The 27,680-nt window shown below is 44.7% G+C and overlaps 1 protein-coding gene across 2 annotated transcripts; it reads left to right on the top strand.

Annotated features, from left to right (window-relative positions):
* The first annotated feature begins 5,228 nt into the window (after positions 1-5,228).
* On the top strand, positions 5,229-25,857 carry SGCB (sarcoglycan beta). 2 transcript variants are annotated; one of them, XM_040418877.1, is made up of 6 exons: positions 5,229-5,269; positions 13,189-13,395; positions 18,301-18,486; positions 19,620-19,811; positions 23,847-23,978; positions 24,113-25,857. In XM_040418877.1, the coding sequence occupies exons 1-6, from the start codon at positions 5,252-5,254 to the stop codon at positions 24,311-24,313; spliced, it is 936 nt and encodes a 311-aa protein (XP_040274811.1). In that variant the 5' UTR covers positions 5,229-5,251; the 3' UTR covers positions 24,314-25,857. The 2 variants fall into 2 exon arrangements, with proteins under 2 accessions (XP_040274811.1, XP_040274810.1); XM_040418876.1 differs by having other exon boundaries at positions 5,249-5,281.
* The last annotated feature ends 1,823 nt before the right edge of the window (positions 25,858-27,680 follow it).

Raw genomic sequence — 27,680 nt, forward strand, 5'->3', positions numbered from 1 at the left:
ACGTTGCATTTTCTGGATTTGCATATAATTAGCACCTGGGGTTCACATTACAGATAGGCACCTCATTCCTCTGGAAGACCCCCAGGCTGTGCTGTGACACTTCTTAGGACATACTGTAGGTGTGACAGTTAGATGTCTAGACATTATTAATTTCTAAATGGTAATCACATGAGACAGGTAATCCGGAGCAATTAACCGACGGTTAGCGGTATAAAGAATGCAGCACATAATGATAACCTTTCTTTTTACAGCGCTATACAAATCAGTGCAGATCCGTGCAGACAACATCACAGTAAGGAGGCTACATTCACACGACCATAGTGTTTTGCGGATCCGCAAAACACAGATACTGGCGCGTATGCGGTCCGCAATGGCCAGCAAAAATAGGACATGCTCTATATTAACTGTCCGCATCTTTTGCGACCCCCATTGAAATGAATGGGTCCGCACCCATTCCGCAAAATTACGGAAGGGATGCGGAACCATTCATATGGTTGTGTGAATGAGCCCTAACAAACTGTTTTGCACCAGAATTTGCAACCTTTTCCCCTTTTTCAAACAATTCGCCCCACAAGAAAATATATTCGCCACACACAGAAATATTAAAAAGTTATAGATGTTAGTATATGGCAATGCAAGCAATATTTTTATTAGTAAAAAATACGATAAATGTTATATTTTTGGTATTGCTGTAATCGCACTGACCCGCAGAAAAAGGCAGTTATATCATTTGTAGCACAAAGTGAATGCCGTAAAAACAAGACCTAAAAAACAGTGGCGGAATTGCATTTTTTTTTTCAATTTCACCCCACAGAATTTTTCCCGTTTTTCAAAAAGATGAAATGGTGCCGTTAAAAAACAATTACAGCACGTAAAAAAAAAAAAAAGCTCTCGTACAGCTATGAAAGCGGAAAAGTAAAAAAATAAAAATGCAAAAACTATAAATGTCCTGGGACCCTGCTACTTTAACACTGCAGACCTAAATGCAGGGCTGGCGTTAGGGAAGAGGGGCAAAATGGGCAGCAGACGGAGGAGGAGGAAGACCAAGCACAGGCGGTGAGGAGCGTCGCGTCCGGAGCAGGAAAGGTAAGTGTTTTTTTCATTTTATAAAACTTGAGGCGCGGGGGGCAATATGGAGATGATGGGGGAAATATGGACATGCTGGAGGCTGATATGGGGGCAATATGGACATTCTGGAGGCTGATATGGGGGCAATATGGACATGCTGGGGGCAATATGGACATGCTGGAGGCTGATATGGGGGCAATATAGAGATGCTGGGGGCAATATGGAGATGCTGGAGGCTGATATGGGGGTAATATGGAGATGCTGGGGGCTGATCTAGGGCAATATGGAGATGCTGACACAATATGGGGCTGCTGGGGGCTGATATGAGGCAATGGGGGCTGACATGAGGCAATGGGGACTGCTGGGGGCTGATATGAGACTGCTGGGGACTGATGAGAGGCATGAGGCTCTTATCTGAGGTCTGATTGGGGTCTGATCTGAGGTCTTGTTGGGGTCTGATTAAGATTGGGGATCTGATTAGCAGTGATGGTCAGTTCGCAGTGTTCGCCATCGCCGGACGGGTGAGTCTACCTTACTAAAGATGGCAGCCCGCATGTGTTCGCTGGCGAACACTGCGAACTGACCATCACTGCTGATTAGTGGTCTGACCTGAGTTCTAATGGGCCGGTGCTTCATATAGGGCGAAAAATACAGTACCTCCTCTTGTAATGTACTCTGATATTACATAACGGCTTGGACATGCTGGAAGTTGTAGTCCCATCCTCTTATACGTCCACCTGTAATGTGCTCTGATATTAAATAATAGACATGATGGGAGTTATAGTCCTCTCCTGTTATACCTCCTGCAGTAATGTGCTCTGAATTAGGGCCGGGACCATGGATAGGGGAGGGTAGTCATCCGCCTAGGGTGGCACTTCGCTACCCATAAAGTGGGGCGCACTCATGGCGGTCCAACTTCACAAGCCTCAGGCCGCTAGACCTCAAGCCTGTGAGGCGTTAGAACAGAACAAGAAGCCAAAATGACATCACTGCAACCTCGCATGATGACGTCATCACGTGAGACCCGGAGCAGGAGTGGTGATGTCATTGGGACCACATGAATCAGGACGCAGCAACACAAGCCACAGATAAAACTGTGGTCTACATCGCAGACAGCGGCGGGGGGAGGCATTTTTTTTTTTTTATACAAAATGTCCACACTGTTGGGGCACCAGGGATGGGGGAAGGAGATCATTATATATACTTGGCACTACTGGGGAGGAATGGAGGAGCATTATATACACACTGGCACTACGGTGGAACATTATATATATATTGGCACTATGGGGGGAAGCATTATATATTGGAACTAGTGGGGGGCACTACAGGGAGACATGAGAGCCACTGGGAGCATTATGGTTATATTATTACTACTAGAGTACTACGGGACATCGGGGCGTTATTATTATTTGACGCAATATGGAGGGGCTATCTTGGGGAGTATTATCCTTATTGGGGGCACCATTACTAATGAGGGCAGTCTGAGTGTATAGTATAGTATAGTGCAGAGGTGGGCAAACTTTTTACTCATGGGCCACAATGGGTTCATATATTGGACCCGGGGGTCGGACCAAGAGTAGATGGATGGGGCGTTTGTGTGAATTAATATAAATGAAATATAAATTTCGTAAAATTAAAGGTTTAGTTTAATTCAAGGTAGAAAAGCATAAAAAGAGTTATTGTACAAAACTTTTATGCAATGTATTTCTTTCATAACAGTATGTATAACTCACCTTCAATTTTAGTGGGAACAGTGTTGTTGGTCTCCCTTTTTTGCTAAGGCATCAAAGTCTGGAGTTAGCTTTGTTGTTGCAATTCGCAGAATAGATATTGTGCCAGTATATAGGGCCCCCATAGTGCTTCCTCCTTCTCCATAGTGCCCCCCATATTGTGCCAGTATATAGGGCCCCCATAGTGCTTCCCCTCTTCTCCATAGTGCCCCCCCATATTTTGGCAGTATATAGGACCCCCATAGTGCTTCCCCTCTTCTCCATAGTGCCCCCCCCCCCATATTTTGGCAGTATATAGGGCCCCCATAGTGCTTCCCCTCTTCTCCATAGTACCAATCCATATTGTGCCAGTATATAGGGCCCCCACTCCCCTTCTTGCCACAGTATACTATAAATAATAAACACATATACTTACCTTATGCTGCTGTCAGTGATGCGATGCAGGCCTCTTCCAGCCTGTGTCCCGCTCTGTACAGCTCAGGCGGCGCGATGACGTCATTGTGCCGCCTGCACCGGCCTCTGATAGGCTACAGGCACTAGGCCTATAGCCTATCAAAGGAACGGGCAAGAGAGACGCCTCTCCCCTGCTCAATTCATCTGTATCGCTGTCCTGAGGACGGCGATACAGATGAATATGGAGATGAGCGCTTCCACAATTGAAGCGCTCATCGCCACTCCTGCTGCCTCCAGACAGCTCTGCGGGCCGGATAAAAAGGTCCGCCGGGCCGTAGTTTGCCCATCACTGGTATAATGTTTGTGGACATGGGGGGGGGAGTAGAACAGGCACAGTATTGGGGGTAGTTTCAAGAGGTTCTCCGGGTTTTTTCATATTGATTACCTATCCTTAGGATAGGTCATCAATATTAGATCGGCGGGGGTCCGACACCCGGCACTCCCGACGATCAGCTGTTTGAGGAGACTGCGTGCGCTGTGCACCTGTGCCTTCTCTCTTCCTGCTCTGCTGCTGTATGTCTATGGGACAGCAGCAGTGAACAGCACGCGCCGTCTCCTCAAACAGCTGATCGGCGGGGGTGTCGGACTGTGATTTTAGCAAATTATTACAAGATGTGGGCCCCTTCTTTTGATTTTGCCCAGGGCCACATTTTGTCTAAAACCACCCTGCCTAAATGCTGTGCATTCACACCATGATGGCTGCAGCCAATCTCTGGCCTCAGCAGTGATGCAGCAGCCATGTACAGCACAAGACTGCTGAGGCCAGCACTCTGGTCCCTTCAGCGCTGATGTCACGCCCATCGTTCATCATGTGACTGTTGCTGCCAATCATTGGCCTCAGTGGTGACATGGGCAAGTGGATGGCGGCGCCAGTGACGGGAAGTAGCAGTAATGTTGGCAATCATTGCTGTGGTACCAGTAGGTCCTGGTTTTATTTTATACAGCCCCCTGCTCTGGGACAAGTTGTTAAAAACCCACAGAAACCCCCTTTAACTGGTATTATTAAACCGGATTCTCTGCTTTCTGCTTTTAGGCATTTAAAAAAATAAATCTTGGACAACCCCTTTACAGACATCCCAACCTGCAAAAACTCATTTCAGGGAGGTTTTCTTTTTTTTTTTTTTCACGAACTTTTTATTACATTTTCCAAACATATGCAGTATCTGCACACTTTGCTTTATGGTGTGGAGGACTGGGCTCATTACCCTGCCCCAAATGATCATATTTATGTATGTGATTAAAGCATCCAGGGGGGGTGAATTTAACACTGGGGTAAATAATATAATTAAAATAGAGGGTTAAATGTGTAAATGTATTTAAAAAAAATACATCTCCCACAATAGTTCTATAGCTACTGAATGAGACAGAAGAAGGGATGCCTTTAACATATAGATCTCCTTGAGAAGCCAATTTGACCCTAAAGGGTTAATTCAACCTGTAATCTAAACTCTGTCCTGTCACTTCTCTTATCTCTCTGCTCTGCTATCAGTAAACCTTTCCGGGAGATATTGTCTCACATGCGGGTGTCAGGGAGCCGCTATCTAATAGAGGGAGACTCCCTGAACTTCAGGGAGACTTGAGATCCCTGCCTTTAACATAAGGGGATATTTTTTCCTACTCCTGTATGGCCGCCCTTCTTGTGAGAGCCGCCGTCCTGCTCCCAGACCCCTGACTATTTATATGACATCCCCTCCAAAGACGAGAATAGCACCCGCCGCTTCTCCCACCACTACATTCCAATAGACCACAGGAAGACACCATGTCCTAATGGGAGGGGAGGTCGTCGAAAAAAAAAAAGAGAGAATTTTAATTTACACTTCAGTGTCAACCCGAATTCATGAAGCGGTGAAGTACTAATTTTTATTTCTTTCTACAAAGCGTTAAATACTCTCTATGTATTACACGAATGTCAATGTCCCCCCCCCCTCCCATCTGTATGCAGGTGGTAGAGTCCGGCGCCGCCTCAGTGTTCCTGCTGTCAGGCTCAGGACTGAGGGAAGATGGCGGCCGCCGAGCAGGTCGGTCCTGAGGTGACTGCATGCCGGTGTGATTGTCCCGGGGTTAGGCGGCTCTGGGGGACAGAAGAGCTGCAATAGACAACCACGAAGCATAGTGTCCTGTGTGTATGGCCGGGCGGGGGGCTAGACGAGCTGACAGACGGTATAAAGGGCTCTAGGGATACAGAACGTCACTTTTAGCTGTTAGCAGTGCAGCTAATACCAGGTTCACCTACCTGCAGTTGTCCATGTGATGAGTGTGGCCACCACATAGCGTTTTCTCCTCCTCCCTATGTAAATCCTGTCATATGATGCCTATAAAGCCTCATCCCCCCCCCAGAAACATCAGGAAAAAACACACCTGTGATTTATTTTCCTCCATAAGGACAGAATAAGTGGCTGCCAGGCATAAATGGCGCCGCTTATCCTGAGAACCCCATAGAATGTGCCTGTTATAACTTTTCCAGGAAAAGAGAAAAAGCACAGTGGTATATTCATGTGTATATTCCCTGCCATGGTGAGCAAAGCACAACTATGGAAATATATCGGCAGCGCAGTCCAAAAGTGCCGCCATGTGGATGAGCCCCAGTCACCATGGTCACATTCTACCATTGCCCTGTAGGGTAATATAGGACGGATCTGCACCGAGAGCACCTCCTGGCACAAGACGACCCGCCTGCTCAGCGCACTCCTCCCAGCGGTGCGCTATGCATGCCACGGCAAATGTTTTTTTTTTGCCCACCAATCCTGCCCAGTCTGTGCCCACACACAGTTTCTGCTGAACCACCGGTGATAGGGGAATGGTGGCGCATGGGGCTGATGACTCCCTGGTTCACTATTTCATTTAGCTGTATCTATGTCCCAAGGAAACAGTTGAAATTGGGACATGCAGCATTGGCGCAGGCGCTCTGAGAGGAGGACGCTCGCTTCCTCAGCACTCCCTTAGTGCGCCTGCGCCGATGACGTCCCCTCTAAACCCGAAAGAGAAGACGTAATCGGCGCAGGCGCACTGAGGAAGTGCTGAGGAAGCGAGCGTCCTCCTCTCAGAGCGCCTGCGCCAAATGAAGACACGTAAGGCGCAGGGGCGGGATTTGAAATGCTGACAGGGCCAGTCGGAGGAGGAGAGCGCTCGCTGGCCCTGTCGATCAACTGTAGGAGGGGGTGTTTTTTTAAAAGGAGGATGCGGCGGCTACCAGCAAGTAGACGCCCCACTTGCTGGTAGTAAAGTCATTTGCATATTTTAAAAGCTCGATTTTTAATGAAACAAAGCCACAGAACAAGGTAAGAGCCCTATATAGGGAATAGCTGTACAATAAGGATTTTAATATGCTCAAAAATGAAAAATGAGTTTTGGGGGTGACAGAAGCCCTTTAACATCTCTGAATATGAAAGGGGTTTTCCAAGACTTTATAATGGATGACCTATCCTGAGGATAGGTCATCAGTATCTGATTGGTGGGGGTCTGACACCCGGGACCCCTGCTGATCAGCTATTTGAGAAGGCAGTAGTGCCGAGGCTTTTCCTAGACCAGTGATGTCACATTCATCGGTCACGTGACCTAGGAGCAGCTCAGCCCCATAGAGAATGGAGTTGAATGCAGAGCCAAGCACAGCCGCTATACAATGTCTGACGCTGGGCTTGGTGAGTAATCAGAAGGGCGCGTTGCTACAGCAGGCACCAGTGCCTTCTCAAACAGCTGATCAGTGGCAGTCCCGGGTGTCGGACCCCCACCGATCTGATACTGATGACCTATTCTGATGATAGGTCATCCGTTATAAAATCTCAAAAAAACCTTTTAAGGGCCTAGCCCAACCCATGAGGAGCAGCCCTCATTCACTGTGGTCTCATAGGTTTAATGAGAATGGAAATAATGGCACAACACCCCATTATCCTCCCCGGCTACATTAGGCACTCAGGATTCCAGAAGTTAGTGTTCTTACTGTATCCGATCGCCAGATAGTGACACGTGACTAATTGCTCCAGAGAACACGTTTCGCTACTCAGGTGGCGGCATGCTGTACACCACTCCATCTGACCATTCAACATGACGATCTTAGGCTTGTGTGCAGCATCTCCACCATGGACACTCCTCATGTCCAGTTCTTGTGCTGATGTCAGGCCTGCCTAGTGAGCGAGTCAACAGAGAGTACTGCTATCCACCGTGCCATTGTGGCCCTGCTCTCAGATTTTGTGGCTTGTTAGTCCGCGATTATTCACCTTCACAAAGAGAGCACTTACAACTTGTGCTGGGCAGATGTAGCAAGTCAGAAATGATCCAAATTGATATTCCGTATATCGTATACGAAACGCAAAAAAACAGAACGTAAAAGGGAAAAAAAAACGTTTGTGTGCAAGAGGCCTTAAAGGGGCTTTTTATCCTGAGGCTAGTTCATCAATGTCAGATGGGTGGGGATCCGACACCCCGCACCCCCAACGAACACTGGTGCCTGAAGCAACGCAGTACACAGAGCTGGAAGGAGAAAGCTCCATCCACTGGGTGGCGGGCATGCCGGCAAACTGCTGCTTAGCTCCAGAGAGGAAGAAGGTCATCAGTATCTAATAACTGGAAAATCCCTATTTTCCCGAGCTCTTCAGGACAACCCATACTGCTAGTAAGAGATTGTATGGGGGGGGTCCAGGTTTATGCCTCTGATTACAATGGAAGTGGCTGAAATTCCTGAACTCTGTAAGGCTGCGTTCATATCTGCGCTAAACTAGTGGTAGAGAAACAGACTACCAGAGTTACTGTATCTGGCCTAGATGGATACTATAATGGGATCTAACAGATTTTGGCTGGACGAATACCGCTGCATGCAGTTGTGTTTGTCCGTCCAAAAGCGGTCATTTTAGAACCAGCCCTGTACTGCACATGGGTCCAGAGATCTCCACATTCACCGCTCTAATTGCTCTGCTAGATCATCCTCAGACTGGCATCCCAGGCGGCGTGTCCTTTGTGCTGCAGCTCTCTCTCTGTAACCGCCACAGCTTCTAACAGAACATATGGCTGGTGGTAGTTGAAGATTTAAACTGAGCGTGTGTGACCACCTCAGTGAGACAGACAAAAAAATTAGGAAAAGAACAAACAGGTGGTGCGATACAGATACATTTTATTGCATAACTCAGTAACTGTAATACATTTTTAATTACATGCAATTACAAAAGTATTAAGATCCAGGCGCTGGTTTGAAAAATTTAGAATATGTTTTGTTACCCACTTGGTGTTTAAAAAGTTTCAGCCCCTACCCCATGGGTGATGTGTACCTGCTTTATATTGTCTTCAGTAATGGCTGCCTGGTTGCTTTGTTAGCTCTGCTCCATTAGATGCGTGCTCAGTAAAGCAAATGACCAATATTTTTTTCACATTTTTCTATTTTGTTTTACAAACTTTGTGACCACATTTGACCACTTTATCTTGCAGTATCATGAGTGCAGGACAGTCGCCCCGCAGGCGGTCTGATGCGCACACCGTCACAGTAACCTATGATGCTGTGCGCTCCCATGCACACGATCAATGCCGCTCCGGGACATATGGCCCGCTCACGGACTGTCGGTGGGTAATAATTCAATTAAGAATTATTAATGATGGTCATAAAAATAATTAACCATAAAAAACTTAAATTTATAAAATTTGTCATAAATTCTTAAAATCATGACCTGGTGAATTGTAGACAACCTAATTGATACAATTCCCACCTGAGTCCGACTATTTCCTCAGATAAATAAGTTCTTTTTGACGTGAGATGACGTTAATGATAAAATGTAGTTCTGCATTATACAATAATACACAGGTATTGTAAAAATATGCAGATTTATTGGTTACAAGATTATAAACATATATAAGTAAATAAACACAAAGATACATGCAAATGAATATATATAGCGTTAATATAAAGCATTACAAGCTTAACAATACATGTGAGTGGAAATAACTTGTCACATTATAACCAAGCTATTATTAGGTTAGGATATCAAAATATGAACATAAGTTATATACATTACTTCTGTTCAGAGAAAACCTCATGATATCAGGATGGGCATGTCTAATCCTAGACATCATTATAGAATGCTACATACATTCTGCCCCCCCTAACCAACTACACATCACATGACTTCAAGGTGGGCAAATCCATTCAAGGATATAACTTAGAAGAGATAACCATATCCTTCCGCCCCATCCTGGACTATTTTCACATACATGACTTTGGTAAGACTATTAAGACAAATAACAGGGATCTAGGATTTTGCTAGACCATATCTTAAAGCGAACCTTTCACCTCATTTTCACCTTATAAACCAGCAACAGTACCTTATAGATTATCCTGAGTGTGTTCTTATCCATGTTAGTGCCGCTTTCCTGGGCTCTTTATACTTCCAAAAATCGTCTTATAAACTTCACATTCTGTGCTCCAACAGTCATGCAAACAGTCAAGGGGGTAGCCCTTCCATCTCCTCTGGCCGTACCGCCCCTGCCCTAACCCCTCCTCTATGCACCTAAACCGACAGCCGGCTCAGTCGCCGGGACGGCGCTTCTGAAACCTGCGCATGCGCCGTCCTCCTGATTCGCCGCGCGATCCCGTCTTTCTTGCTGACAATAGTGGAGCGCGCGCACGGGAGGGAGAGCAGACAGGCCGGCATTGCGTAAGGCGCATGTGCGATTCTCGTACATGATCGCGCTTTTGTCATCAAGAAAGACGGGATCGCGCGGCGAAGCAGGAGGACGGCGCATGCGCAGGTTTCAGAAGCGCAGTCCCGGCGACTGAGCCGGCTGTCAGTTAAGGTGCATAGAGGAGGGGTTAGGGCAGGGGCGGTACGGCCAGAGGAGATGGAAGGGCTACCCCCTTGACTGTTTGCATGACTGTTGGAGCACAGAATGTGAAGTTTATAAGACGATTTTTGGAAGTATAAAGAGCCCAGGAAAGCGGCACTAACATGGATAAGAACACACTCAGGATAATCTATAAGGTACTGTTGCTGGTTTATAAGGTGAAAATGAGGTGAAAGGTTCGCTTTAAATAGGAAGGACTTGAAATAAGTCCTTCCTGTGGGAATCCATCACTTAGCTTGGCGAAGAATGTTCTATTAATATATATATATATATATATATGTATAAAAGCAATTATTTAATGCTTTGCTAGATTATGAGTCTAGATTCTTCTGCAGGTAGAATGAAGCCTCACAATATCCTAAGACTACATCTCAATATGGAGATGATCAATTAATTAAATCATTTATTTATTCGCCAATCTAGATGGTATAATTTCACCCACACTATCAAATTAGTCTTAATAAAATGAAATATCATTTCCTGTGTCTCTTACCAAGTCCTAGTAGGACTCTCACTTCTGCTCCTAGGAAAGCTGGGTGGTCCATCATAGCACATCTCACCATGGCTTTCATCTTGATAGACCCTTCTAGAGACTCAACTCCTCTCTCCTTTCTTCTCACTTTCCTTCTCTCTTTCTCCTTTTTCCACCTCCTGTGTATGGTTTATGATCACAAACCTATCAGTTAGACACACCTTCCTAATTTGGAACTTTCCAATCATTGTCGGATGGGCGTGACCATTGATAAAAATGTGACATCATAACCTTACCCAGAATGCATTTTTGCTACTGTTGTAATGTCACCTACTGATACCTAGGTGGCACTGCTGTATAAGCTATCTGCATCATAGTATAAAGGGTTAACTTATGTAGGTCTGAATATACATTTTGACCTTAGAAGCTTTAATTCAAAGCCATAGGGATTAATTCTGACACTTGTAGCAATTAGAGACAGACCTCTAGGCGTCTCTTTTGAATGTTTCTCACACTTAATTTATGGGTCGTAAATGCCCTTGTTTTCTCACAGAGATATCAGTACCTCCTCTGTCATACCAAAGATGTGATTAATTGTTACAAAACACACATCTTCACAGACACTCTTTTTTTAGAGACAGATATTCCTAATGAGAAATATATACAATATACTGGATACATGTTGTCTTCGTAACATATAACAATATAATATAAACAAATATATATATGTCCTACTGATTGTATTATGCTAAGGACTAACTAAGGCTCAATAAATGAATACATACATATTATATATTTTGCTTCATTAATAAATGCCTAATTGTATAGGTAATTATCACCAGCTGCACAGAGCTTATCTTTATTGCCCGTCATAAATTTAAGTAAGTAAACAAGGATGCCTCTTCTCAGACTGGTATATTCATGAGAAGAATAACATTAAGCTTTGTGTGACCTTAATTTGGCCTTCTCAAGACATACAAAATTGCAACTATAGTCGAGCATGGCTCTTAAAGGCAATAAACATCCATTTTGACAATAATGAATTGGATATCAATGCATTTACCAATGAAAAGGCACAACAGGACCGTACTTCTCGGAGGGCATACGGTTGTGTGCATGGGCCCTAAAAGTCAGTCCACTGATGGCTCTACTGTTCATAGGAGAGAACAAAGGGGATCTTTGGGACGATGCACTACTGTAGGACAGTATAGGAATAATAGATAACCCCTACAAAGCTTGTTAGCAAAGCTCAAAAAGTTGGGTCATTCAGCAGGATTAACCCTATGCAACCAAGCATACTGCTTGGTAGTGTTGATTCTGCTGATCAGAACTAAAATTCGTAGTTCCGTTCCAGAGGTAGTGCAGTTTTAATCAATATGCAAATTAGAGCTTCCATGCACTGAAGGGCAGGCGCAGTAAACATCTCAGCAGTGGGAAACCCAAATGAGATGATTGTGGAGGGAACGGTGCATGCGCAGGATTACAGGGCCAGGCAAGAGCACAATGATGATGACTGGCCCTGTCAGGGAAGGGGATGTTGGAAAGTGAGAAAAGCAAATGAGCTGAGGGGCAAAGGCCCATCCCTCCGTGCACTAAATCCTTCATTTGCATATCAAGTAAAACTACCATATCTGGAACAGGACAACTAATTGTAACAATTAAAGGGCATCTGTCAGCAGATTTGTGCCTATGACACTGGCTGACCTGTTACATGGGCACTTGACAGATGAAGGCATCTGTGTTGGTCCCGTGTTCTTATGTGCCTCCATTGCTGAGAAATATAATTATGCAAATGAGTCCCTAGGAGCAACGGTGGCATTGCCGTTACACTTAGAGGCTCTGCTCTCTGCTACTGCCACGCCCTCTGTACAGTGATTGACAGGACCAGGGAGGAGTGATGATGTTTTCACTGCCTGGCCCTGTCAATCAAAGTGGAGAGAGTGCAGCAGTTGTAGCTCTCTACGTGTAACGGCCACACCCTCGTTGCTCCTAGAGGCTCATTTGCATATATTAAAACTTAATTTTTCTCAGCCATGCGGACACATGTGAACATGGGACCAACACAGATGTCTTCAGCTGCCAAGTGCACATGTAACAGGTCAGCCATCGTCATAGGTACAAATCTGCTGACAGATACCCTCTAAGGTATTGTTTTAATCAGCAGGATCAATCCAACCAAGCAATATATACGGTAACTCATTTAATAGGGTTGATTTTCCTAAAAGGTCCTCTTTAAAGAAGACCTGTCACCATGAAATGTAGTGCAATCTGCAGGAAATGTTATAGAGCAGAAGGAGCGGAGCAGATTGATATATAGTTTTATTTATACATTTATATCTCTGCTCATTCTGACTTCATTTGTACACAGGGGAGGTGTTATCAGTGATTTATGGTATTCTTTGTATAGGTGTGTACACAGAGATAACTGATAAGATCCTGTACGACTGAACTTAGAAAGAACGGCACTTGTATAAATTACACGTTTTACTGAATTTTTTCCCTTAAAACTATATATCAATCTGCTCAGCTCCTCCTGCTCTATAACATGCTGCTTTATGTAGTCATTAAAGTATAGCTGTTAAGTAAGCAAATGTGCTTTAATATAATAGGCTAAATTACATTTCTTGTGCTATTTTACCCTAGAGCTCTAATGGGCCATTCAAGAAGTCAATGCGGGAGAAGGCGGTAGAACGCAGAAATGTGAATAAAGAGCACAACAGTAACTTCAAAGCCGGATACATTCCCATTGATGAAGATCGTTTGCATAAAACTGGCCTGAGAGGCAGGAAAGGCAACTTAGCCATTTGTGTGATTGTCCTCCTGTTTATCTTGGCTGTCATCAACTTAATTGTAAGTACAGGCCACTGGAGATGTGTGCAGTAACACATACGGTAGGTAGCCTCTGCTGCTATGGTCTTCAGTACCCAGTGATGACCATGATAGCGAACCTGGAGTAACCTAAAGGCCCCCATGCTCATTAACTTCTTAGTGATATCTGATGTATCAGTTCCTCATAATGCTGGAAGGGGTGTATGGAGATAAGCCCTCTCCATACGCAGTGCATGCCAGTTGTCAATAGTGACCATGGCATCTAAATGATTACAAAGAGGGAGGAGTAGTTGTCAGGGAAGCCGAGGAGCTCATAGAGGACCCAGGCCTGCCATGCTACTGTTCCTAATTGGATTGAAAACTAGCCAGATTTGTGGTCAATGATTCCTATTCTGAATCGGTTATACCGGTTGTGGGTCCCCCATTATTTAACCTCTATATTAATTATATAGACGGTGGGATTAATAGCACAGTTTCTATTTTTGCAGATAATACCAAGCTACGTATGTAGTACTGTGATTGACACTCTGATTGTTTGAGCATTCACTAGACCAGGGATCAGCAACCTTCGGCACTCCAGCTGTTCAGAAACTACAACTCCCAGAATGCTTCATTCACTTCTATTGGAGAAGTGTAGCCGAGCATGTTTGCATGCTGGGAGTTGTAGTTTCACATCAGCTGGAGTGCCGAAGGTTGCTAATACCTGCTCCAGGCAATTGAGGTTCAATGTGGATAAATGTAAAGTAATGCATCTGGGTATAAATAATTTACATGTATCATATGACCTAGGGCGAATAACACTGGAAGTGTGATTTGTAGATAATGATTTGAGTGTGCTTGTAAATCATAGAATAAAGACTGTATTACACAGCCCGATTCTGCCAGCGATTGTCGGGAAGAAATCGTTTCTTCCCGGCAATCGCCTGCTCGCTAGCGGAGGAAATGGCTATTATTACATGCAGCAGATTGTGATTAGACACCACGATCAGCCGCCCGCAAATGATAATTAATCACTATGAACGCGCGTTAGCGATCATGTGACAGAAATTGTGCTAGTCCATACAGTTTTTTGGCCAGACACACACAAGCGATTTGAATGCGATAAACTCGCAGTGTGTGTCAGTGAGAGCTCCCATACTGGCCTCACTTCACTGACAGGCATAGACTCAACAGGAAAAGTTATGCCCAGATATGTGCCCCCTCACAGTAATTATACCAGATATGTGTCCCTTCATAGTAGCGATGCCCAGATATGTGCCCCCTCACAGTAGTTGTAGCCAGATATGTGCCCCCTCACTGAAGATATTCCCAGATATGTGCCCCCTCACAGTAGTTGTAGCCAGATATATGCCCCCTCACAGTAGTTATGCCCAGATATGTGCCCCCTCACAGTAGTTATGCCCAGATATGTGCCCCCTCACAGTAGTTATGCACAGATATGTGCCCCCTCACAGTAGTTATGCCCAGATATGTGCCCCTCACAGTAGTTATATCCAGATATGTGTCCCTTCATAGTTGCAATGCCCAGATATGTGCCCCCTCACAGTAGTTGTAGCCAGATATGTGCCCCCTCACTGAAGATATTCCCAGATATTTGCCCCCTCACAGTAGTTATGCCCAGATATGTGCCCCTCACAGTAGTTATATCCAGATATGTGTCCCTTCATAGTTGCAATGCCCAGATATGTGCCCCCTCACAGTAGTTGTAGCCAGATATGTGCCCCCTCACTGAAGATATTCCCAGATATGTGCCCCCTCACAGTAGTTATGCCCAGATATGTGCCCCCTCACAGTAGTTGTAGCCAGATATGTGCCCCCTCACTGAAGATATTCCCAGATATGTGCCCCCTCACAGTAGTTGTAGCCAGATATATGCCCCCTCACAGTAGTTATGCCCAGATATGTGCCCCTCACAGTAGTTATGCCCATATATGTGCCCCTCACAGTAGTTATACCAGATATGTGTCCCTTCATAGTAGCGATGCCCAGATATGTGCCCCCTCACAGTAGTTATGCCAGATTAGAGATGCCCACCCATCATCATCAGTGCCAGGAAGGGAGTCACACACTGCACGGGGGGCACCATCATCATCATCAGTACCAGGGAGGGAACCACACACTGCACAGGGGGCATCATCATCAGTGCCTTCCTTCCCCCCTCCCCCAGTCTGCAGCTTTAGGGGGGGAAAAAAACTAAAAACACATGCTTACCTGAGTCCTTGATGACGTGCTCCCACACTCATTCCCGGTCTTTCAGCGCTCCTCCCACAGCCAGCAGCACGATGTGCGGCCAGCAGGGGGAGCGCTGGAGCCCTGCTTCACTCTGGATACAGCCCGGCCGGCAGTGACAAGAACTGCCGGGTGTCTGTGTGAGTGCGCGCGTGCCCCCCTTTGCCTCTGTGCCAACCTCCCCCCCGCTCATATTATACAGTACATGTTTGAAGAGTGCTCAGACGGGGCCCGGCATTGTCACTGTACTTCATGCCGGGCCCCGTCAGAGCACTCCATGAGTCAAGGCTTCACTCCATCTCTCCTGGGGGGCCCCGTGGGCCCACCTGACTTAGGGGCCCGGTTGCAAGTGCGACCGCTGCGACCCCTATAGCTACGCCACTGCCTTTAATGCTGTGAGAATCAGGTACTCATGTACCCTGCTAGCGACCGCACATGTCCTCCTGAATTCAACTGCTGTGGCCCTCACCTAACCTCCTAAGCCGTCTGCTCCATAGACAACTGGAGGAGGAGGACAGAAGATGGTAGCTATTGATGGCCACCACAGAGGGTCAGCTTTTGGGGCAGTATATTGTGCTACACTGTGGTATATGGTTCTGCTCGGATGGTATTTTGCACTATGGTATTGTTGACCCCGCCTACTTGTGTTGCCCCACCTCCTGTTAATTTGGAACTACCTAGAAAATGGGGCCACTTATGCTCGTTCATCGTGTAAAAGAATCATTGATGTAGTCACCTAAATCATCATTTGTGAGCAGCAGATTGTGCCATCTAAACAGCTGCCCACTAGCAATGATTCTCTATGGGGATGACTAATGGCATTATCAATCGCTCCTCCTCATACTGTGGAGGGGATCACCTCCACTGATGAGTAAGAGATTGTTGGGAAGCAATACTTCCTTCCTGACAATCATCAGCCTCATCCGTTAGTTTAAAGGGGCTTTACTAATGGCATACAATGTCAATCAGCTGCTTCTAAAGTGAGCAGGATATTGTCATGTGCTAAACGAGGCATGGGCTCGCGGGACAGCGATGTAATATTACCACTTAAAAATGTTTGATGCGGCCTCATCTGGAATATGCACCCTAAGCGTGAAAATGTACAAAGAAAAGTGACTAAACTGATAAAGGACATAGAGGATGTTAGTTATGAGAACCGACTAAAAGAATTACATTTATTTAGTCTTGAGCAGAGGTGTCTAAGGGGGATATGATTAACTTACACAAATATCTAAAAAAAAAAACGTACATAAAATATGGTGAAAAGCTGTTCCATGTAAAAATCTCGTCAAAAGACTAGGGGTCAGGGTCTCTGCCTAGAGAAGAAAAGGTTCAGTCTTCAAAGGCATCCAGGCTCCTTTTCCATAAATACTATATAGCTTGTTTCACATATGCGTGAAACAGATCCGGCAGGCTGTCCTTGCCGGGCGCAACCGCGCGCTGCCGCAATTCTGTCCGGCCCCATTAACTATAATGTAGACTAGCAGAGATCTGGCAGCAACCCGCAAATATACCAAGAATATTTTCCCCGGGTTACTGGGGTTGGACGGCGACACTTTAGCTTCTGGCAATGCTGTTCCCTGCCGGATATTAAGCACTAGTGTAAAACTGGCCTACGCCTGCCTCTGGCAGGAAGTAATAGAGTGCCAGGAGGAGGCGCATAATGTCAGCGGATCCTCCGCCACTTCTACATGTAGCTTTCTAGCTGTCTTACATTTAGACCATTTTCTACTCCTAAAACCGTCCTCTTCCCCTCCCATGGCACACCCCGCTTTTAAGACCTTGTGTGAGCAGGAAGAAGTCACAAACTGCAGCGCAAAGGACCTTTGTGCTGCAATCTGCGCCAGAAAAACGCCTAAGGCTACTTTCACACTGGCGTTTTGAATTCCTTTTGTGAGATCCGTTTCAGGGATCTCACAAACGGTTCAAAACGGATCAGTTCAGCCCCAATGCATTCTGAATGGATAAGGATCCGTTCAGAATGCATCAGTTTGGCTCCGTTCAGTCTCCATTCCGCTCTGGATGTGGACACCAAAATGCTGCTTGCAGCGTTTTGGTGTCCACCTGGCGATGCGGAGCCAAACGGATCCGTCCTGACTTACAATGTAAGTCAATGGGGACGGATCTGTTTTCACTGACACAATATGGTGCAATTGAAAACTGATCCGTCCTGACTTACATTGAAAGTCAATAGGGGACGGATCAGTTTTCAATTAGTTTTGACTTAGACTTTTTTTTTAAAAAGAATAATGCAAACGGATCCGTTCTGAACGGATACAAGCGTTTGCATTATAGTTGCGGATCCGTCTGTGCAGATACAAGACGGATCCGCACCTAACGCAGGTGTGAAAGTAGCCTAATTTAGACGTATTTCTGTTTGATAAATGACCCCTTAAGTGTTTTGTGTTCTGGGTCTATTTCTGCCTGGACAATCTTAGAGCTCATGCCCAGGGTTACTGCGTGTGCACGTCTGTAATATGGAATATAAACTGTGTACAAAGTACTAAGTGTTGCTAAGAAAAAGGGGGTCAGTCAGCACATCCCAATGCGCAGGTGCAGCACTCTGCAAACCAAATAAAAAGTACATTGCATTGTATTTTTTTTACTAAGTGTTACTCCCTGATTCTCTGTATTCTCTCCTAGAAGCAATGCTGTTACTTTAGGAACGGTGTAATGAACCATTCATGTGTTTTCTAGATCACATTGGTCATATGGATTGTCATTCGTATTGGTCCTAATGGCTGTGAAAGCATGGAATTTCATGACAGCGGCCTTCTCCGGTTTAAACAAGTCTCTGACATGGGCGTAATACATCCATTATACAAGAGCACCGTGGGTGGACGACGCAGTGAAGATCTGGTGATCACAGGCAACAATCAGCCGGTAGGTTACATGTATTTCTGCTGTATAAGGAGTCTTCTGTGAACAGTACTGAATGGACTGTGCATAAAATTCCCTCTGGTCATCCAGTCATGACTGAAACACTACTGAGGACGCCTGATTACAGAAAGGGGTTGTCATTCAGATTCAAAGAAAGAAAATATTTTACTTGTTTAGGGGTTCCTTATTATTACATTCTGATCATGGACTTGCCAACTGAAGTTCCTGCATAGACATCTTATCTGGCTCTGCTAATCAAGGAGATGGAGGGACTAGCAGAGAAAGGAGGAGCGAGGGTGCACAGAGTAGCTCAGGACCACCCCCAGTGCACTTAACTGCTCACTTACATGTGGATTAAAATTACTGCTTCTCCAGAACAAAGCTATGGATCTTTAAGTGAAAAGTTTCACTACGTTCAGCTGAGCTAGTCCGATAACAGTGAATTTTGTGAGGACAGAATCCCTTTAACTTTATTGAATTCTCTGTGGGACTGCAGGAGACCTCCGATACTGTTCTAAGCTGTTTCAGGCAGTCTCTCAGAAGATCAGTCAAGCTGAAGCATGCATGCTTGACCTGCCTCTCCATTCATATGGGGGAACAGGACCCCCATACTTGGGATTGTTGGGGGGTCCCAGCATTCAGTCGCCCATCAATCAAGTAGTTATCCCCGATCCTATCATGACTTTGGGTTTTTCCAAGATGTTTTTAAAAATCGTCAAAGAGCAAGGGCTGCATAAAATAATGAAATATCCTTATGCACCTTTTGAAATGTGAGGCCACTCCAGCGCCACAGCTCCGGTCCTGGCGGGGCCTGCAGCAGTCAAGTGCTGTTCATCGTTCACATGATCACTGTAAGCCTAGTGGGGACTAGAGCGGCAGGACATTTCGATAAACATTATGCAGCCCCCTGTCCTTTGACAATTTTAATGTCAGATAGCCCCTCTGATCAGTTTATATTTTGTGCTTTTACACTAATGGACTTTACTTTGTCTACCATGCTTTATTGTAATGTCTTTGCTTCTCTTATGTACAGATATTAATAGCATTCTGCACACATTAGATTTTCTTAGTCACGCACAGATGCTCTCCGAGAGAAGTGATGAATAGGTCATTAATCTTGTGTCCTGTGTTTCAAGGTGATTCTTCAACAAGGTTCGACTGTATTGAAAGTGGACAAGAATAAGACCTCCATTACTAGTGACATCGGCATGGAGTTTGTGGACCCTCGAACGCAAAACACTTTGTTCAGCACAGATTATGAGAAACATGAATTCCATTTGCCAAAAGGAGTAAAAACGCTGAATGTACAAAGAGCATCTACAGAAAGGGTAATACAGTTTTCCTTTTTTCACTTTCTACTTCATGCTACTGCCTGTTATGCCTCTTACAGGCACATCCTGATGCATCCGGAACGGATTTCTCTCCATTCAGAATGCATTAGGATAAAACTGATCAGGATTCTTCCGGCATAGAGCCCCGACGACGGAACTCTATGCCGGAAGAAAAGAACGCAAGTGTGAAAGAGCCCTAAGTCATCAATGTCTGATCGTGGGGGACCCCCAAACTTTGGTGCTTGGGTGAGCACTGTGGCTTCTTCATTGACTTGTAATGTCAAATCTATTTAAGTGAAGGGGATTGAGCTGCAATACCAAGCACAGCTGCTTTACAGTGTATGGTGATCTGCTTGGTATACTGTGAAGAGGCCGATGTGATCATCCAAGCGCTGCAGCCATAGGTCATCAATACACTGCATTATACACTGCTTGTATACAGGGGTTATGACCCCTGGACATGAACAGTGTATAATGTGATGGAAAAATGAGTCCAGCCAGCAAAGGAGGCAATATGGATAATAACAATACATTAGTAAGTGCCTTATATGAACTTTGTCTACATGATAAATGCTATTTACTGAAGTGAGACAACCCCTTTTAGGCTTCACAGTGAACACATACCAGGATAATTTCATGTGCACCATGCTTCCACTTTAATACCTAGGTTTAAAGAACCCTAAAAATGTTTTTCATATGAACTCCCTTGAATGGGTGCAGAGCTGCAGTAACCTGGCACGGCCCTTATGCATTGGAAAACCGTGCTTCCGGTTTCTCACTCCGTGTTATTTTCGGTATCTGCTTTGAACAGCTGATTGGTGTGGATGCCAGGTATCAGACGCCCACCGAGCTGATATTTATGAGCTATTTTAAGGATCAGCCACCAATATCCGGAAAACCCCTTTAAAGGGCTAAAGTCGACTCAAAACCATAAACTTCAATAACCTTTGGCAGTTTGCAATAAAATAATAAATTAAGAAAAATTCTGAAAGATAGTCATTTTGATTTAATTTGCATATTAAGTTTGAATTTGTGCTTGGAAATTACAACCTGTGCTCAAAATTTCCTAAAAAAGAAAACCTGTTCCCAGGATGAATGTCTTAAGAGTCAGACCCCACTGGTCACATTTGTTTGATATCTTGTTGATGTTCCGGGGAAATATTTGTGAAATGCTCCCTTTAACTTTCCACATTCCACAGTGACAGGGAGTGACAGGTAACCGCACCTATGCGACAATAGGGGCATATCCTAGCAATATGTGCCCCCATTGTCTGAGATGGGAATTCCCCTTTAATACAAGGCACTTACTAATGGATATGTGACGAATACCACGCCTCGCGCCTGCTTGACGTCGCCTACGCCATGACGCAGTATGGTCACTTGTTACCAAAGAGTGACGTCACGCCCTCCAGAGGAGCAGGTAAGGTCAGCTTGGTACAGTTTACACAGACACCTCCTGTCCACGCGGGCACAGAGAGGCAACCAGCTGAGAGCCTTTTCACTGCCGCAGTGAAAATAGCGCTGTCTCAGCCCGGGTATCTGCCACCAGCTTCTCGTTTGATATAAGCCCGATCCGCTAATGGGATTATATAGGGTGAGAAACCAACCCGCAGTAGCTTATAACTAGGCCGAAACACAAACGTGGGGATTCGTGATCGAGATACAAGACAGCACAAGATTAAATTATATATTTAATCGCCTTAAGGGCACACTAGATGACACAATATACACTAAGAATATATACAGTGGTCTGAGGATTCAGACACAGGTGATATAGGTACAACAGGGTTAAGCAGAACAATAAGTCAGTTTACCAGATATATGAGTCCTTTGGCTAGTGATGAGTGTGGCACACTGAGCATGAGTGCTTGGCCTGTGTTCTGGGGACTCGGAGCTCCCCTTTATCCAAACAAATAACTGTCCCTTCTCTGACTCGGAGCTCCCCCTTATTCAAACAAATAACTGTCCCTTCTCTCCCTCTCCATCTTCCCCCACATCAAAAACCAGACCACCGCCATAAACTTCTTAGTCCCTGACCCAGAGGTGACAACGATCACTGGCCTCCACGACACTTTATATAAACATGCCTGTAAGGTGGACAGCTTCAGAGGGGTTTATTACTTTATGATAGGGGCACGCTTCCGGAGGGAGGGGGCAAGCTGCTCTCCATGCCTCGCTGTCAGTGGGAAAATCCAAAAATCTTACTCTGGTCATAACTCGAAAATACAACTCAATAGAGATTATTGAGGTACGCCATTTTAACGGTCAGGAGGTGACGGTGCCAAACATACCAAAATCCAACCACCTATGTTAAATCCTGGCTCAGGAAATCTGTTCTGATTGGGGTCACGTGGACACCCCGTGTTTGGTACCCCTGTGACCCCAATACTAAGAGCTAAAAAATGAGCCCACAATTATCGGGCGGGCATTCTCCTGTGTAGAGTTATCGGCAGAAATCCATTTTAGACCAGATTTCAGCGTGACTGACCGGTCACAGCCAACCCATATGTCACGCCCTAAAGGTGGGTTTACAGACTGCCTGGACCAATTCTTATAAATTGGACAGAGCAGATTGTACAGTGTTCCCCATTTTGAGGCCAATCTGATTGAATGAGGATCCGGGTCTTTCTGTCTTGCCTCAGGACCTGATAGCTGCAAGTCTCTGTGTGAGTAAAGTAGGCGTCAGTTTTCTTTCATCCTTTTATTTTAATAACTGTTCTGTGTATATTTGTATGCTTCTGTTTTTACATCTTTCAATTTTTATTAAAACCAATTATTTAACCTAGCACGGGCAATATTTTTTAAGGCAATTAGAGTTCCTAATTTTCAGCTACCTGTTTGCTTTAAAATGCGAATCTCTGAAGTTTAGTAGTTGTTAGAAGGAACCGGCAACAATTCGATCTCCCGTGCAATCTGGTAGATTGTTGGCAGCAGAGTAATCAAATTCGATAGTGTGTGTAGTGTCAGTACTTGTCCCGATTGACCGCTGATACCGGATCCCGGTCTGATCAGGTACTGCGACCTGAGGAATCGGGCAAGATCTTGACAATGAGTTCTTAGCTGTGTTCACGTCAGAGGCAGTGATGTCAGCCGGTTTCAGGTCCCACTAAACACATTGCACGATGTGACCCCCTTCCAGAGAAAAGACACGCCCGCTTGCTGGCACAAGCCTTTTAACCTGTAGCTGGTCCCTCCCCTCCCGGCCTTTGGGAGGGGTCCACCCCCCCTCTTGCTGGGCTGGCAGCAAATGACCCACAAAACTCTTTAGGGTTCATAGCTCCAGGCCAGAAGGTCACAGGGAGATGGTTCTGGGACCAACGGATCCGCCTGGGTTCCGGCTACAAGTAGAGTCCAAACATGGTACCGTTAGTTGGTTTCCGTGGGGAGATATGTATATCTCCCCTCCCGGGCATCCTAGTCTCAAGCCAGGACTACGTGGACATTTGGCTTTGTCCCAGGATCGCAAAAAGATTACTGAGTTTATGCCGGTGATGGACGGACGATTCATAATTCCTTATGAAATGTAGGTGCCAACATGTCTGGGAGGTATCATTGATCCTGGCAAGGGCTGATACCTTCTGCTGGGGGTTTTCCTGCAGGATCCGTGCTGTCTGACTGGAGGTGAGAAATGTAACCAGATGTGACCTGCTAGGAGTTTTCTGCTATCTGGCTGCAGCTTTGAAGCAGGGCCCCCTGTGGAGCTTGATTTCCTCTGCCATCTTTCAGCAACTGGTGGGTGTGAGGACATGGCTGACAGTAAATATTAATCCATATTCCTTACAATTGTGATGGTCCATTTTTCTTCCTATGCTGGCTTAATTCATTTTTCCATCACATTATACACTTTGCTTTTTCATGGTTACGACCAGTCCTGCAATATGGACAACCACAATGCCTTGTATTAACGTTCTATACATGATAAATGCCATTTGCTGAAGTGAGACAACCCCTTTAATGTTATGACTGATCAAGATATATTTTAGTGCAATATATTACAAATCTATTGCTGTTATTCATCTCTTTATTTTTCAGATTACCAGCAGCGCAAGCAGCGATCTTAAAATAAATGTTGATGGACAAATCACTGTCCGTGGAAATGAAGGAGTCTTTATAATGGGAAAGACCATAGATTTCCGGACTGGTGGAAACATTGTACTAAAAGCAGTAAGTAGATACCTCTTTAGCGGTTGTATTGTTTGCTGTATACTTGTGCATTTTACGCTACATTTGGTATATTTTTGTGGAACTTCCAGTACTAATGCTGGTACCTAAGACCTGTTATGTTTTTCTCTCACTAGGAAAACAGCATAATTCTGAATGGCAGCGTGGTGGTCACTCCTTCCCGGTTACCTACTTCCACAGGGGAGCTGATGTACGATGACGGGACGGAGCGTTACAAGCTCTGCATGTGTGCAGATGGGACTCTGTTCAGAGTACTGGTGGAGAGTCGTAACATGGGTTGCCAAACCTCAGTTAACCCTTGTGGAGCCACATTTTAAAGAGTGAAACCAAGACATCAATTCATGCAAACACTTTCAGTATTTGTTCTGTGTGTGAACTGTTGGGGTACTGTATTATATTTTGCAGCCTGTTTTACAATGCTATCTGTCTGCTTCAGTAATTCAGAATTATACCTCACATCCAGGTATTTGCAGTCTTTCTGTCAGGGAATGTATCTAGGACATGTCTTTATTGTACCTACATAAAAAATTGTAGGGGAAGTATTTCCTGACATAACCTTTCAATACCACTTGGCTTGTTTAAAGCTTTTCCGGAAGGCTGATCATACATATAAGATAACTCTGGGCTGAACGCCATCCTTCCTGATCACCCCATACACATGTGTGGTCTGCTGGGCCAAGAATTCATCTTTTGTGAATAGGTGAGGGGAGAAAGCTCAACAAAATCATTGGGCTATTGACATCCAATTCCCCAATCCTTATCCTACCCAACATCTGCCACCGAGGGAGGGTTGGGAGACCCCCACATACATTAGCAGGTGTATCTGACACACATCTAATGCGTATGGCCATCTTATGGAGAGTTTCAGACTTTTTTTTATTGTAGAGATCATTTTTCCACCTCCTTTTGAAAGTGTCCTTTCTATCTTATCTTACAAATCTTAGAAATGTATACAATCTTATACAAAACTTTCAGCAGCCCCTGTCAAATGACGTAAGGTTAAAGTATTCTCCTGTCTTAGCACTGCTCTTTCTGTCACCAGGGTTGGGTGAATATGACATGGAAGCCGTATGCTGTATATGAGCCTGGTGAAATGTGCTCATGTGTGCAGCAGTAGTTGATTATTTACCAAGAGCCGCTATCTAAAGACTACAGTATACACAAATCTAGTTTGGGACTTTTCGATTTGTACATGTTTTCCATTTTTGATTGAGAAGCAGCATACGTTCAGTTGCTTCTGTTTACTTGTAGGCTTTGCAGTTATGTGAGCCTAAAGACCCCTTTACACAACCAAAGAACAGGAGGGAGCAGTCCTGATAATTGCCCTGTATAAAGGTGCTGCCGATCACGAGATGAACAAGCTTGTTCATTGGGTGAAAGCAAGAAATCATGCTGTCTAAACAGAGATCTGCTGCCCAGAAACAATGATTCTCTAATGGGTATACGCAATTGCAGCAGCAATCCCTCGTCCCCATTCAGTGGAGGAGATTGTTGAACTTAAATGCATGTATGCAGGCATTTATCAGGAACAAATGGATTGTTCCCAATAATTGCCTGCTGTGTCGGCCTGTGTAAAGGGGCCTTAAGGGTTGTCACACACATTAGATTTGATCCTGCAGCCAACTATGTAATATGTATGTGGGTCTTCCAACTCTCCCCAGGAGAAAGTTTAATTGAGAATGCAGGCTTTCAAGCTGCTCAGTTTTTTGTTCCCTAGGGAGATATGGCGCTCCTGATAAGGCAGTGACATATTCCCCTCTCCACATTAAATATGGAGAGTCCAGAAGAATAGCTGTCACTTGAACGATTTTTAAGTATATGGCCACCTTTCTGTTTTTACGGACACTACACCAGCCAGCAAAGTGCAGCTTGCACAGAAAGAGCACAGTCAAAATTTGATTAAGGCAATTGCAGCTCAAAGGCAATTGCAGCTTTACAACAAAATGATATCAAGCAGAAATGCATAATCATTGTAAACAGTATAGTTATGGAAAATGTCTGCATTGTAAATGGGCTTGAAGTGGTGATGCTCTCAGTCTAAAGCAGGCCATCTACATTTGTTGAACATCTAATATGTATGCTGATATCCAGAAACTCCCTAGGTGGTAGATGTTGGGGGAAAGAAGGATCATGCATGTTTGATTTCAAGGGCGATAAACCACTGGCAGAGGCGGCTTACTCCCCTCTACACATGGAGAACACATGCACACTTGACTAAGCTGAGCATTGACGTGTACGGTATGTGGGTGGGGATAGTTGTTGGCCAAACAAGCATTTTCCTGACAGTTAAAGTGTATGGCCTTCTTTACATTTCCATTGGATCTAATCATTTTTTCTTCTGCATTAGCCTAACATGGAGATATTACATGTATTTGTTATTTTTGTGGATATTCTGTATTTTACTCAGCATTTGGTAGATGGTGACCATTGTTTCCTTTGAACTTTCTATGTCTGCAAAACGGGTATTTTGCAGTTTATATGTTAGAACAAACTGCCCTCTTACTATATAAAATAAAAAAAGCATTTCTGCTAGGCATCAGGAGGGTCCCAGTGGGTGGATGTTAATGCAGTATCTAATTTATATATCTATATTCAGGAGGCAGTAATTAACGGTAAATTCATCATCCAAATATAGTTTTGCCCGTCCCCTAATACTCTTAACGTGGAGCATTGGAAGAGGCAAGGCCATAGGGAGTGATAGGTTTTGTGGTTAAATGGATTTTCTGAGACTTTTATACTGATGACGTATCCTCAGGATAGGCCATCAGTATGTGATCAGTGGAGGTCCGACACCCGGGAACCCTGCCGGTCAGCTGTTTGTGGCCTTCTCTCAGTTCACCAAGCACAGCACCATACCTGTGCTTGGTATCACAGCTCAACTCCCTTCACCTCAATGGGGCTGAGCTTCGCCTCAGCCATGTGACCGATGAACGTGACGTGTTGGTGCCTTCTCAAACAACTGATTGATAGTGGTCCCGGATGTTAGACCCCCACCGATCAGATAGTTAAAAATCTTGGAAAACTCCTTTAGAGCAAACCCCAGATTTTGAGTTTTGTCCATATTTGCCCTTTAAATATAAAATCCTGGTTCTCACATGAAGTGTTTTATATCGTTACACCGGTATACTGTATCTTTTCATCTTGTTTGGTTTGAAAACCCTAATATCTGTGACCTTAAGCAATGAGCACTAATAAGCCAATACAGTATTATCTATGAATGCGTGCTGCTGTGGCCCAAATATTTATTTGTGGTATGTCAGAACTGAGTGCTGTAAAAGAAAAAAGACGAGAAAAATAAAAACAGGACTTGTATACAAATGCGCTCCCTTGTGGTATTATGTGTTTTATCTCTTACAGGGATGTTCTATATTAAAGGGTTGACCCAACTGGACAGCCACTGTCCATAAATGAATATCATACAGTGGGGGTTCCCTGTGTGGATGTTTCATGTTGAGGTATAGGATCAGGTGTAGTACATGACTAACATGGTTTCTTGAAAATGCAGTAAGTCCAAGTGTTGTTATAGTTAATAAACAGCCAAGGGAACCTCCTGCTGCAATCTCTCTGATGCTTATCAATACTTGTAGCAGTAGATTTAGGGTTACTGTATACCATGCTTATCACTGAAGAATGCAAGGAATTCAACAATTACATAGTTAATATGGTTGAAAAAAGACATAAGTT

Source organism: Bufo bufo, chromosome 2 (assembly GCF_905171765.1).
Source record: "Bufo bufo chromosome 2, aBufBuf1.1, whole genome shotgun sequence".
Lineage (NCBI taxonomy): Eukaryota > Metazoa > Chordata > Amphibia > Anura > Bufonidae > Bufo > Bufo bufo.